Source organism: Camarhynchus parvulus, chromosome 20 (genome assembly GCF_901933205.1).
Source record: "Camarhynchus parvulus chromosome 20, STF_HiC, whole genome shotgun sequence".
Taxonomy (NCBI): domain Eukaryota; kingdom Metazoa; phylum Chordata; class Aves; order Passeriformes; family Thraupidae; genus Camarhynchus; species Camarhynchus parvulus.
In genome coordinates, this window is record NC_044590.1 from 14,564,235 (window position 1) to 14,578,392 (window position 14,158).

The 14,158-nt window shown below is 43.2% G+C and overlaps 1 protein-coding gene and 1 non-coding gene across 4 annotated transcripts in view; both read left to right on the forward strand.

Annotated features, from left to right (window-relative positions):
• Positions 1-268: 268 nt before the first annotated feature.
• TRNAE-UUC lies at positions 269-340 on the forward strand. Its single transcript has one exon. It is a non-coding gene; the product is annotated as a tRNA-Glu (tRNA).
• Positions 341-2,381: 2,041 nt separating this feature from the next.
• The window catches only part of RBM39 (RNA binding motif protein 39), a 28,182-nt gene continuing 16,405 nt past the window's right edge, over positions 2,382-14,158 (forward strand). For 2 of the 3 annotated variants that reach the window (XM_030963595.1, XM_030963597.1), the window contains exons 1-4: positions 2,383-2,707; positions 5,871-5,933; positions 7,793-7,842; positions 9,057-9,251. In XM_030963595.1, coding sequence (XP_030819455.1) covers positions 5,883-5,933; positions 7,793-7,842; positions 9,057-9,251 — 296 coding nt within the window. In that variant the 5' untranslated portion in view covers positions 2,383-2,707; positions 5,871-5,882. Of the gene's footprint in view, positions 2,708-5,870; positions 5,934-6,156; positions 6,230-7,792; positions 7,843-9,056; positions 9,252-14,158 lie in introns of all 3 variants that reach the window. The other variant, XM_030963598.1, reaches the window with a different exon arrangement.

Consider the following 14,158-nt stretch of genomic DNA (forward strand, 5'->3'; position numbering starts at 1 on the left):
AGTAACTTCCTACTTCAGTTTTGTCAACTTCCAGCCTCATCTTTTAAGTAAGCGAGGGAGTGGCCGTGCACCCCTCACCCCACTCCCTGATCCTGACCAACGGTGCGAGCAGTGAACAGCGGTCAGCCGGGGGCAGGGGGAAACGAGCGGTGGGCAGCGCGTCGTGCGGACGGGCGGCGCAGACAGGAAGCAGAGCAGACAGAAGACAGTACAAGAACGAAACCATGCAGGAATTGGCTGGCGCAGGAAGCAAAAACCAACCATGCAGTCCCACATGGTCTAGCGGTTAGGATTCCTGGTTTTCACCCAGGCGGCCCGGGTTCGACTCCCGGTGTGGGAAAAACAAGTGCTTTTATTTCCTTCGCCTGCTTGCTTTTTGGTTGTTCTGCGCGATCCCTCCTACCCCTCGCAGCGCAGCTAACACAAACTCCCGACCGCAACCCTGGACCCTGAGGCGAACGAACTTCCTGGCGCGAGTACGGAGCCAGGTTTAGAGTAAGGAACCCCGGCGATAGGTCGGCATTATGTCTCAGCACTGCAGAGCCAGTCTCTCTGAATCAAGCCATTCCACAAACAAGAAAACCTTTTTTAGGAAGTGTGTTGCTGAGAGCTTCCCCTCAGCTCCAGAGGTGAATCCAGCCAAGTGCGTACTGACCACACCAACTGCCCTGCGGAGCTGAGCGTCGACAGCTGATGGGTCAGGGCATTGCTGTGATACGCCGGGTCTGGCAACAGGGCTGGCTTGTGCAGCTATTTGCTACTCCGGATCCCTCATTAGCCATCTTCACCCTCTCCGTGAGTACTGTTAGCGTGGGGCTGCATCCTTTCTCCCACAATGCCTGGGCACCAGCCACGGCCAAGGGGTGTTAGTGGAGTAGATAAAAAACCCCGTATCTGTGTACCCCCTTCCAGAGCCTGGCTCCACAGGCAAATGGTGATAGAGAAAAGCCGGAGGTAAATCCACCAACGTGAGCCTCTGTGCATACTTTAGTCACATTCACAGCAAGGTGAGGGAACAAGGAACATGGAGATGGTTATACCAGACCTGGTGGTTGACTGGAAGCCAAGGAGTAAGAGACAAGCAACCTTAGCAGTGCATGGGAACAAATACAACAAACCTCATTTTGTCTGTAAGAACACTAGTAATTTTGTTGACAACCAAACGGTACAGAAATTATTAGGTTGGAAAAAACCCTATTATAATCATGCTTTGTTTTTAATTTTAAACAGATAATTTTTCCTATATGTTCCAAACTCTACTAGATGACTACTTCATCTTAGAAAGACTTGGACACTCCGGGCAAGAGCCGCAGGATCATTTTCTGCTATTAACATTTCAGAAACTTAGTTAGAAATGAAATTAAATGAGACAGTAGCCTGGGATTTTCAGAAAAATTATAACTTCAGGAGGCAAAGTTTGTTTAGAATTTCTCTTTCAGCTGTTTCATATTTCTAAAACAACAACAACAACAAAACAACCTAAAATTCCCCAGCAACAATTTATTTCATGCTGATTGCAGCAGGAAACTTACTTAATGCTATCTGTCCTACCTTGAACAATTGCCCCAAACTGTATTATTAAGTTTAAATACAAATGAACCATTCTGTGAGCTCTCAGGGAAACAAAGCATTGTTAATGAGACAGCGTGTCGAGCACTGTTAAAGAGGGGCTTTTTTCACAAAACACTACTTCCCTTCTGAGCTAAGCTTCAAGGCTCCAGCAATCTGGCTTGGGCCAAAAGCTGCACCTGAAAAGCAGGTCATTGACAGATTGTTTTACTTGTAATTGAAGCGGCTAAAAAAATCTGCAAGACACTGCCAGCCCATGAAGGGAGGTGTAGTTTCTGGCGGAAGAGTACGGCCGAAGGCGGGCACTGTTAATCTGATCGAACCACATCAAGCCCTCAGCCAAATGGACGAAGATCAGACCACAGACGCTATTTAATCATCACGTCAGAACAATTTCTGGTGAAGGAACACAGTAACTTCATCCTCCTGTCCACTCCATAACCTAATCCACTTTAGATTGCTGGAAACCAAGAGTCTATGAAAGGCCTCGGCATGGGGCTCAAGAATGTCTTTGAAGGATCTGGACACGACTCTTCCACAGCCAGGGAAGGAACGGGTGCTCCGAACGCACCGGAATCCCACAAGCCCGCAGGCACCCGCCCCGCGAGACCACTGCGGCGGCCGCGCCACGGCGGCCTCGGCTCCCTCCTCCCGGCCCCGGCCCCTCCCGGCGGGCGGGCAAGACCTCGCGAGAGCGCAAAGGCGCGTGACAAGGCCACATGGCTACCCAAGTCTCGCGAGCATTTGAGCCACTGTTTCCGGGCGCGATATCTCGCGAGAGGCAGCGAACTCGGGCGTGTAAGGGCTTGTTTGGCAGTGCGTCTCGCGAGAGGCCCCTGTGCGGTGCGCTGGGCGCCCCCGTGCTGTGCGCGGAGCCGCGAGCGGCCGGGCGCCATTTCGGGAGCAGCCGCGGAGCCATAGACGGAGTCAGACCGGCACCGGGATCGACTCACGACCGCGCCGCCCCTCGCCGCCCGCTCCCCGGGGCTGCCTGAGCGCCGCCGTCCATTTAAGATTCAGACGCCTGGAGAAGGTGCTCAAGCCCTCGGGCCCGTTCCCCACCGCCAGGGTAGTGACGCCAGAGCCGCTACTGCCGGACCTCGGGGCCCTAGCGAGGATCGCACCGCCCGCGGCGCAGGTAACTGCGGGTGGGCCTCGGGCCCTGCCGCCTGGCGAGCGGCGGCCTGGTCCACGGGGTGCTGCGGCCTGGGCGTCTGCGCACCTCCCGCTGCCGTGGCTGCCTCGGCCCTGCCCGCCGGGCCGCGTTGCGCCTCACCAGGGCTAGCGCGCCCAGCGATCCCCGCCCCGCGGCCGGGCCCTGTGCGGTTTGGTTATTCCCGTGGCCGCGAAGCGGGAAGGCCCAGCTGCCCCCGGCGTGGTGCTGCCCCGCCCCGGCTCCCCCCGCTCCAGCTCCCCCTCTCTTTTCGTGATGGCGCTGTGCGGAGGGACCGGGCGTGAGCAGCTGTGGGGCCGTTCGCGCAGGGAGACGGGGCGGAGGTGGAGGAGCACCGGCCGCCGCGAGCGGGCGGGCGGGGAGTAAAGGCCTTAGGAAGAAGCGAGGTGGGAGGGCGCCACGGCGGGGCAGGCAGCGCTGGGCATCACTGTTTCTGGGAAAACCGAATTCGGTCCGCTCGATCCTGTCAGGAGTATGTGGGAATTGAGGAAATAGGGAATTGCAGGCTGGGGACCGGCCCGCAGGCGTATGGGTCCTGCTGAGAGGCTAGCTTCTCTTCTGAGGCGTCGGAGTCCTCCCTAAAGTTTCCTGATGTTCTTCCCGGACCCTACATGGAAAACGTGTCGAATTGTCATTCGTTGGATTTCTAAAACAAATTATTTTGAGAACGGGACCCTTTTAATTTCCTTTGATGTAGTATAGTTTAGCAGAAAGAGAATTATTTCTTTCCAAATAGTGATTAGTTCCGTTGCAATAAATTTCATGTCCCTTTATGTGTTCTATAGATCCACAAAGTTTCAAGTGTAGTTCATTCCTTTTTTATTTTGATGTTTTGGCATGTGTTTTTGTTGGTGTTTTTCGTGTGCTTGTTTGGGTGGTTTTGGTTCTTTTTTCCCCTTTACAAACGAGTTAGCCATACTTAGCTTTTTTGAGAAAGCTAAAAGGCTTTTAGGAAAATTATTTGGAGCGTTGTTGTTTAATGAAAGATACTTGAGAATCTGTCAGGGTTTTCTAGTAATTTGAAATTATTAAGGGCTTTCGTTTGCATTTTTTAAAAAAATACTTCGAACTTTGTATGAAGCATGATTATATGCATTACATGTATGCATCGTAGGGCTGATAGCAGGACTGGCGCACACATAGAGAAGGAATTCTGGTAACATGGTATTGTCTCAGTGGAAGTGTTTTGTAAAGAGTACAAAGGGTACAGATTACTGGGGTGAGGCCAAAGGTCCTTGCAGCTCAGGAGATCCAATTATGGTGGCCAGCAGTAAATGCCAAAAAAAGAATGAACAGCGCAGTCACACATTGACACTTCTCTCTGTGTGCGCTTAGTTGTCAGTTAGTTGTAGTTCAGGGTCATGAGGCGTGCCTTTGTTTAATGAAAATCTTTTTCTTTAAACTTTTATGGTTTGGTTTGTTTTTTTTAAACATTGTATGTGCTTCTTTTTCTTTGTTAGCATCCACAGTGCCCTTCAACAGTGAATTCAATGGTTAAATGCTTTGTGTATAAGGACCATTGTTTTGAATCCACTGGATGATAGTTCATTCACTTATTATTTGGGGGAATGCAGTAATAGTCATTCCCTCTGCACTTTTCCATGCCAGTCAGGATTTGGTGGTCCCTATTATGGCCACCCCTCTTCAGGATGAAGAATTCCTCCCCAAGTGTAGCTCGATATGTTGGCTAAATCACACGTCTGGAAATGTAATTTTGGGTGGGAGCTGTCACCAGGGGGAATTTTTTTGTAGAAATCTGGGTTTGCCTTTTTCATGCCTTTAATCATACTGATGTACTATTTATACTACATCCTGGTAGAACAGCTGTGAATTAAATCATGTGCATGTATGTAGATGGCTTGAAAAGCTGACTATAAATACTGTAGTAAAAAGTAAAATTGAGCTATTACACTTAAAGGAAGGACAGTTATATCTGTAAGCGGTAGCACTGTAGCCCAACAGGTAATAATTTGAAAATGAGGTTAGTATGCCTCAATTAAGTATTGAATGTGAACTTCCAGTGTTGTGATCCTTCCTGAGGATGATGTTTTATTCTAGAATGTATCCCCGGGCCAGGGTCAGATGTGCTGCAACTCTGACAAAGCATTCTCAATTACGACATTTTAAGTGACTGGTGTAAAGGATCTTGATGTGTTGGAGCGGTTTTTTACTATTTTGCTGAAGTCTTGGGACAGCACAGTTCTACTGCCTGTAGACAAGGTGCGAGAACTAATCGGAATAATTGAAAATCCATTTTATGGTGCACACACAAATCTTCAGTGTTGGGCTGTCAGACTCGGATCTAGAGGACTGGCCATTCTGGAGATTAAGAAAGAAAAAGAAGAGAAACTTCCACGAAGAGGTTTGAGGAAGTTGAATATCTAAGTTTAATGCCAAGAGTCTTGAGAGGTGCTTAGTAGAATACCTGCATAGGGAGAGGAAATCAAGTGTCAAAGTAATTCAGAGTATAGTGAACATAAAATTATACTGAGGGGTTGAAATTAGAAATAAGAGGGGCAGCTAAACCTGAAATGTCTGTGGTGTCAAGTGTTCCCTGGTGTGATGGATGTTTTTGTTTTGGGATGTGAAATTCCAGACTGGATGGACTTTTTGTATGCTTTAGTAGCTCTTAGTGCTGGAATCATAACTGTTTTCCTGTGACCCCTGTAATGGAGGAAGCTGCATTTCTTAAAGCACCATGGTATCCCCATCCTGAGATTGGTAAATGATGGTGGCAAAGGCTAGGAGCTGTGAACTGGTTTGCCTGATTGTTCATTGTCCTTTGCTGAAGCTCTAGCACTTCTCAAGATGGCCACCAGAGCTGTGTTTGTGTCTTAAATATGCTGTGCTCTTTGTTTTGAAAGAAATTCATGGAATACCTCTGGATTTTGTCTGGCTAATAGTGTTCAGTCACATTTTGTTGTTTGCAGCTGTAATTATTTTGCACACATTTGTTACTATCTCATTGGGCAAAATTTCATTCCAGTTTTTGTTAGAGATACCTACCAAATTTGTAAATGTTTAGTGAATTCGAGCCAATGCAGTGATGACCTCTTAAACAAAAGCTTTTGGAATATAAAGCACAAGGGTGTTTCCCAACCCAGGTGAAATTTGCTTCTTCTTTCAGGTGTCCTGAAAAATGGCTGATGATATTGATATTGAAGCAATGCTTGAAGCTCCTTACAAGAAGGTGAGAAAAAATATGCCAGTGAGGTCCTGTTTACCTTAATTTAGCATTATTCATGAAACTACTGCTGAACTGTAAACTAACATCCCTGGAGCCCTCATGATTTATCTTATTGGACATACATTACATGTAACTTTCAAGTTAATATATACTGTTAATGTAATTATATTGTGCAGTAGTTTCACTTCAGCGTGATGAATAAATGCCCATCTATCTCTCTTTGTAGACTTGCCTAACGATATCTCACCTCTACTCCCATGAATTCACCTTTGATTCCAGTGTGAACTGTCAATCATAAGGTAGTAATTGAGTGACGTATCGCTGTACCGTGGTCCCCTAGGTTAAAAAAAAAAACAGCCACCAAACACAATCAAAACAAAACCAAAGAAATCCACCCAAAAACCAACTAAACAAAACCAAAACCAAACAAACCCCAGAACCCAAAATCCTAAAGCCTTTTCTCTAAAATTGTGAAGTCTAGTTTGGTATAGCAACAAGGTGAATGCAGTGTTTTGGGAAAACAGCGGGGCTCCAAGAATAACCTTTTCACCAGTCCCATGGCAAGTAAATATTTGAACAATCTGCTCAGTGCAAGAAGAGTGGGACTTGCTTTTAATGCAGAAGGCTGCTGGCAGTTAATCTTTCAACAGGGCAGATGAAAATCAATTGCTGAGTGAATGAATTTACAGAAATTCTTGGATCCCTGAATAGAATGTTCTTAGCAAGTAAAAGACAGTATCACAGTCTGCGGTATCATTCTAAAAGAAGCTCTTGTGTTCTTCTGTCCTAATTGTTTAATTAGGAAATGTCAATTTTTCTGTAAAATTTTTATCAATTAGCTTAGTGATGTCCTTTACTTAAACCAGCAGCAAATGAATACTGTCTTTTTTTGTTTTCCACCAGATGGTGGTGAAGTGTTAACAGACTGCATGCTTTAGCTACTGATTTTGGAAGAAATGTATATTAAGTTTAAATCACCTAGGAATTGTACCTTTGATGTAACCAATGTGATTAAACTGTAAAGCCAGTATATAAGTTATATAGCAGCTGTTGTCAGTCTGTTCTGCAGTGTTTATTACAACCATGTCGTGTATTTTTGGATGAGCATTTGTAAGTTTTTAGTGGTATATTTAGTTAATGTAATATTTAGCAGTTACGTTTACATCTTGAAGAAAAATTTGTGAACTGTTGTGTTAAAATTCTTGTGTCCTGGCTTAACATGGATATTTTCCATGTAAACAGGTATGGAAATAGGGGATGTTTAGGCTGGACTGGTGGATTATTGATGGCTTTCTTGGGAGTCGACGTTACTAAAGCAGTGTGAATCCCTGTTTGCTTCAGGGCGAGATGTGTGACAGAGGTGACATCAAGCTCTTACAACCCTTCAACGAAAATGAGTGAAGATCTCGGGAATGGCATCGGTCACAGGAAATCGATAGTAGCTGGCTGCTAGTGTAGCCACGGGGCTTAGGCAGAGATATAGCCTTGGTACTAATCAGAGGGGCTCACAAACACCTCAGACTTCCTCTTAAATTTTATAGAAATAACATTTAGTCGCTTGAGTGCTGAATTCTACAGGATAACTTGCTCTCTAAGCCATGTATGGAAGTATCTACAATTTAATACATACTTTTAAATGATGTAAGTCTTGTATTTTGTAATTGTATGACTTAAATTTAAGCAGCAAAGTGGTTAAACATGCCTACCTAAATTTTCTAAAGCTTTCCACATTAAACTGTAATTAAGTAATTTAGTATTAAAATTTTTGTTTTTTATTTTCTTATTCCTATTCCCATTACCCTTTGACCACTTGAAATATTTCCACTTCGTCCTCACGATGTTCTTCTATCAACCCTGCTTAGGATGAGAACAAATTGAGCAGTGCCAATGGCCATGAAGAACGCAGCAAGAAGTAAGTATTTTCTCAGTTCTCTGCATTTGGGTAGAGGCTGCTGGTTTTTGTGGACTTGTGAATCCGTGTCAGTGGTGTTCAAGGAAATAATTTGGAAAAGCTTGGAATTTGCAGTTGCAGCAATTTGAAAATTTTTTTTTGTTTACAAATGTACTTAATACCCTTTGCAACTGATGTAATCAAAATTGCAGAAACATTCACCTAGCATCAGATAAAAATACAGACTTAGTATGTTCAGCGTATTTAAATTACTTTTGTTAATTTACCTATGCAATGGATTTTGCATTTTAAAAATTATTTGCTGTAGAATTGTGGTTTGGAGCAGTGGAAAGCCGTTAAAGACACCAGTGATTTCTTGAAAAGGTTTAGGGTGTTGAATCGTCTTGCTCTATTCTCTGCGTTCCTGCCCTTTGAAGACATCTAAATTTATAATACAAGTTTTTTAAAAAACAAGAGTACAAGCCCACTTTGCTCAGCAAGCGTAATTCCAGGGTGTGTACACCTGGATGTGATACCCAAAAGGTGTGTAGTCTGTAAAATAAATTCCTTACCTTACAAGCATCATTTGGTGAAGAGGTTATTGATGTAAAGAGAAAAATTACAAAGTTGATAGTTAACAAAACAGTAAAAAGTTAGCTGTGTATTACAGAAATGCCCTGAAGTCAGCATGTATGCTGCTGTCACCTGGAATCATACAGATCAGATGCTTTTACTTGTGTTCTAAATAGTATGAGTGGGAGTAGCAAGTAGGAAGCAAAACTCTTAAACAGCATGTAAAAGACAATTGGCAGGGAGTATTAAGAGGAAACAGCCTTCCTTTCCCCCAGACTTGCCTCTTTCTTTCTGTTTTTGTTGCATTTTGTTTTACTTTGCTGTATAATTTATGCTTAAAATCATGAAGTATGTTCGAACACCAGATGAAGTACTGCAACTGCTGTGTACTAGGTCTAACATAGGAAATGGATTTTTAGTCCTTTTACTCCTCTGAAAGCATTCTCCAGCAATTAAAAAATTTAAAAGAAAAGTCTGCTGTTGCAGACTTCATGTGGTTCATGAAAGGAGATTGCTGACACGCTTAGCCACCCATTTACAATAAAAAGTGCGAATACCATCAGGTACAAACTTTTCCCATCAGTGTCTGTAACATCAGAGGGAACGTGGGGTAGATAACACTGAACTGTGCATGTATCTCAAGTTGCACTTTTCTTTGTTAGGAGAAAAAAGAGCAAGAGTCGAAGTCGAAGCCATGACAGAAAGAGGAGCAGAAGTAAGGAACGCAAACGGAGCCGAGATCGGGAACGGAAAAAGAGCAGAAGCCGGGAAAGGAAACGGAGCAGAAGCAAAGAACGCAGACGCAGCCGGTCTAGGAGCAGAGATCGCAGATTCAGAGGCCGCTATAGAAGTCCCTAGTAGGTTATTTGTTCAGAGTTGCATGTGTGCTGCTTCAATGTTACAATGTGGAAGGTTGAAGTTTCACTCTCTGCTTTCTAAATCGGTCAATAATTATAATTGAAAAGAAAGTGAGAGGTGAAGTTTGAAGAATGTCAGTAAATACAGAGTGAAAATGAGGATAGTAATATTCCTCTTCTAGTTTTCATTCTTAGCCAAGACAGAGATGGGAAAGCAAATGAAAGAATGTGTACAGCTTGAGTGGAAAACTAAGTTTATCACAAAATCAGTATAACAACCAAATTCTCTCTATGTCCTAACTATTTAAAGTATATGAACTTGATGGCTTAACTGCCAAAAAATTAATAGTAGTCTGTTAATTTGGTTCCAGGCTCGTACCCTTTTTTTTTTTGGTATTACTAAAGATTTTTACTGTCTTGCTGTTCTTGAGCATTAACTCCATAAATGGATATTCACACAAACATATTCCATGTTTATGCATCCAGACTGGGAGCGTCTTGTCTTAGTAATGCCCATGTGTTGCAAATTTGCCCTGCTTTTTTCTCAGACTTGTTTAGAGGCTGACAATTCCTCTCAGATATTTAGCTTGATAGAACTTCAGCAGTAGGTGGTTCCAGGCATTTGTAAATCAATTCTGAAAAGATGTTTTTTCATCAGTATTATTTCTGATGGTTTGTACTGTGGCTCTCCCCTGTGCTTCCCATTGCCTCTTTCTGCAGAAGCTCAGTGAGAACTGGCCTGTGTACTTGACTGTCATTGATTACTTGAGGCTGCTGTTTGTCGCTGCTGTTGTCTGGGTCTCATCTCAATTGCTGTCAAATCTTGGAATGAAAGATCATGTTATAAGAAGGCATTTGAAAAGGATGTATTTTTTTAATCATGACATATAATGCCATCCACGATAGAGAAATCTCTTCAAGATGTTTGAGCAGACACTGTTTACCTTCTGATAAATTGTAGGCTTGTGCAGTTTTATGAACAGTAATGTTGTTCTTCAGGCTTTTTGTACTCTTGGACTACAAACAAAAACTTCCTGAGGTCTCAGGGTCTCACTCTTGTGCTAAGTCATCTGGATGTTGGCATTTTCATCATGAAAACCTGCTGCAGTTCCTGGGTCCTCTAAGGTGCAGTGGCATCCTGTGCATCATCAGTCCTGTGTACGTGGGGATCATAATATATCAACCCTGCTTTTCCTTTGTCTTGAGTATCAGAGCCTCTGTACACTGCTCTGGACTTCAGCTGTGAAGATTTCAGCAGTGCAGAGTAGTTTTCCTACAACTCTATTGCACGTGTAAGATGACAGTAGCTGCTTGGGTTATGCCAGTGCCACTGTTGTGGCTCAAGGTACAGAGGACCTTGATCAAAAACTTCAGCCTTCTGTGTATGGAGCCTGCTGGCATCCTTCCCTCCAGTGCAGCGTTGTGTGGAGAGGATGTCCTTTGTTTCATCTTGTAGTTGCCTGGGACCTCTTGGGAGTTGCTGCGTTCTTCCAGCTGTGTTGGAGGGTTTTATTCTTTGTTTTTCTTGTTGTCACTGGGTGAGAACGTTTTTCACCTGGAGAAATTTGGGAGTTCCAGTGTTCTGGTCTTCCAAAATAATTTCTGCAAGTAGAGGTTGAAAGTATTGATGTTTCTACAATAACCCATGCCTGTTTTAATGCTCTGAGATATGTTATGGCAGAAAGGTAAGTAGTTGCAAGGAGTCTTCTTTGCTATCCTGACACTGTCGTAGCTGTTCTGGGTGGTTACTCTGGTGTTGAGATACAGGGAACAAGAAGTAGGGATAATGTAGCATGCTCTGAGGGTACATAGTTGTGCTATTCATTTGATAGCTTGTTCACTGCTTCAGTTGCCAAATCATTGCTTTCACTTAACCAAGTAGAATTCTAGTGTGTTTAGATGGTTTTGTGGAAAACTGGTATAGGGCAAGCACATGTGTCCCAGAAGGTTTGGTGTTGACTGATGGCAGTCAGCAAGCAGTTGCTGTCATTCAGTTGTAGAGGATGAACAGTCCTGTTAAAATGATAAACATGCTAATGTGATTCCAGAGTTCTAGTTTTGGCTCTAAATGTGTGAAAGAGAAGGGATTGTGAAGAGTTCCTGTTCAGGGCTCTTAAAATGCAGGGACCCACCTTTAAATCTGTGTAACAGATGCTGAATTTTAGAGAGGTGAAAACTTTGGTGATAAAGCGTCCTGCATCACCAGCCACCTTTGGATCTACCAATACTGAGCTTTCATTTGAAGAAGTTGTCTCTGTATCAGTGGCATAAGTTCAGTGTTTCAAAAGTGACTGCCAGAGTACTCTTTCTGGCTGGAGAATTTATTTCTGGAATCTCTCCTTGTGGGGCTGTCTGGTAGTTTTGGGTTGGAGTTATTGCTGACAGGGTTGTGGCTAACCACAGTATCTAGATCAAATTGCTTAATGGCTTCTATTTTATCTTATTTTTTACTCTTCCTCCTCCTTGTAATCTTCCTCATGAGCTTTATAAAGGCTCATTTTCAAGCTGATTTTCTGTAAACCAAGATGGTTTTATTACTGGGAGCAATTAGGAGGCATCTGAGCAGTAGTGAGGAAGAAGGTTTAGTATAGATAATTCTGAAGGAAAAGGAGAGGAGACTGCTACAGGGAACCTGAAAACTTCGAGTTTCTCACTTTAGGCTTGAAATGTGGTTAAATGCTTTAATTTTAAATTAGGTTAAAATTAGGTGACTGTCTTGCATTGGCTTAGTGTTCACAGGGGTTTTTTTCTCATGTTATTTTCACATATGTTGTCCTTTAAGTGTTACACAGCTGTATTATAAGGTCTCTTAGGAGAAAGAACTTGACTGAGTAGTCTTGCTTAGACATCTGCTGGGCAAATCCCAGCTGCTGCTAACATAAAGTAGCAGTCACTTAAACCATCCTGTTTCTATTTTGAAATTACAAATTTAGACAAAGCTGTTTGGAAAACAGGTTTATTACAATGATGACTGAAAGTTCCTTGTGATTCTCCTGGACTTTGTTAGCCAGAGTTTGCCTTGTCCGACATTTTTTTGTTGGAATCTTGAATATGAATGAGTAGGTAAAAGCTGATAATTTGCTGGCTGTCTTCTGACCTGACCATTATTGGGCCCTGTGGCATCTCTTAGGTTTTGTGGAAGTGTGCGCTTTGGCTGCACATGGGACTTTATCTTACAATGAAGATGACTCCTAGACATAGAGATTAATGGCTTGTGACATGGTGTTTCTGTACAGGTTATCAGGAACTGGGCAACAATTGTAGAGACAGTAGAAGCAATGCAGAAACTTTACTTGGGATCTGCAGCTTTACAAGGAAGTCTCCTTAGAAAAACACAGGGAGAATACTGTTGAAAAGGGTGTACTGTTGATTTTGAGAAGGTAATTTGGGCTCTCACCTTGCCCTAGCCAGTTTTCTGCTTGGTCTGTTCCAGTGGTCTGGGATTTCTTGATGTTGGTCTCATGGAGTTCTGTAAATAAGATAGTACTAGTCAAGAAAGAAAATGGAGATTTTTGGAGTTGTGGTGGATTGTGGGTTTTTGCTGCCCCTTTTTCCTCCTTCCTCCTCCCCCCACCCCCACTTTGTGCATGCATTTGAAAACTGTTACTTCTTAGTTGTTTGTGTTTTGGTTTTGTTATTCATTAGATTTAGATGAATACTTAAAATATTTCTTTCACCTTTTCCTTGAAAACTCATGGTGTTAACTATTTATTATTGTTTAGTTGGGTCTGCATGTTAGTGTTCTGGAGTCACTGTAATTGGTTTGTCTGTCTGCATTTGAATTAAAATAGAGAGCACCATGTGCTACCTCTGATGTGAAAATGCAAGGTAGTCCTATGTCTGATAAGAAGGTAGCCTCTGGAATTAGTACCAGTATTTCCAGATGCAGCTTTTGGCAGTTGTTCCATAGATACACAAGAACCTGAATGTACACTCCCGGCAATAATTTGTCTGGACTTGAGCAGGAAAGGGAGTAATTTCTCCTAGGCAAAAAAAAAGTCTGGTTTTGATCAATTGTGATCTAATCTCAACATGTGTCTGTGTTTTATGTCTTATTTTCTCTCAGTAAGTAGTTATCTTCTCTTCCAGTGTTGTACAGGGCCATATTTCCCTTGCTTTAACCTGGCCAGCACGGTTTTGGATCTTGGCCCGCTACTTCCACCTCTGTCATGACATGCTTAAAAAAATGGGCATCCTCCTCCTTGTGGTGGATGCTGAGTTTAACTATAAGCGTTGATGCTCCACTGAGGACCAAGAAGACGTTTTTCAGACAAATTGTGTGGCCAAATGGATTTAGTGAAAGACTACTTAATGTCTTCAGCCCGCCGTGTCTTTCAGGGTGTTTTACATCAATTTGTAGCAACAGCAGAAAGAATCAGTTGTGTACAGATGGAAAGCCAAAGCCCAGTGCACAGTGTTCAGTCTGTGCAGAGTGCCTCTGCGCTTGGTGGAGATACAGGAAGAATGTTAACAGGTGTTGTTCTTTGCCTTTTGAACAACTCTATCAGGAGATGAAATTCAGGGAGAGCACAATAGGATGAATCTTACTGCTCATGTCAGTCTCTTCCTGGGTTGCCCCATTAACTAGCAAAAGGACTGTCCTTAACATGGAAGCAAAGGGCAGATTACTGTTTGTTCTAAGAGACTCTGATGCCTGGGGAATTAAATTAGATTCAGTCAAGAGATTGGATTCCTTTTGTGGTTACATGTCTGTATACAGCTGACTGCTGGGTTCACTGCTTCTGTGGTTTGATGGCCATTAGGAATTCTAAGGAAGCTTCATTTATATATTTGCAGCACTTCAGTGGTTAGAGCCGAGACACCATTAGTGAACATGTCCCTTGCAGGTGTCTGCATGGAGCCACTTTGGTTTGCTCTTGCACCTTAAATTTCTTGGAACTTTTGAT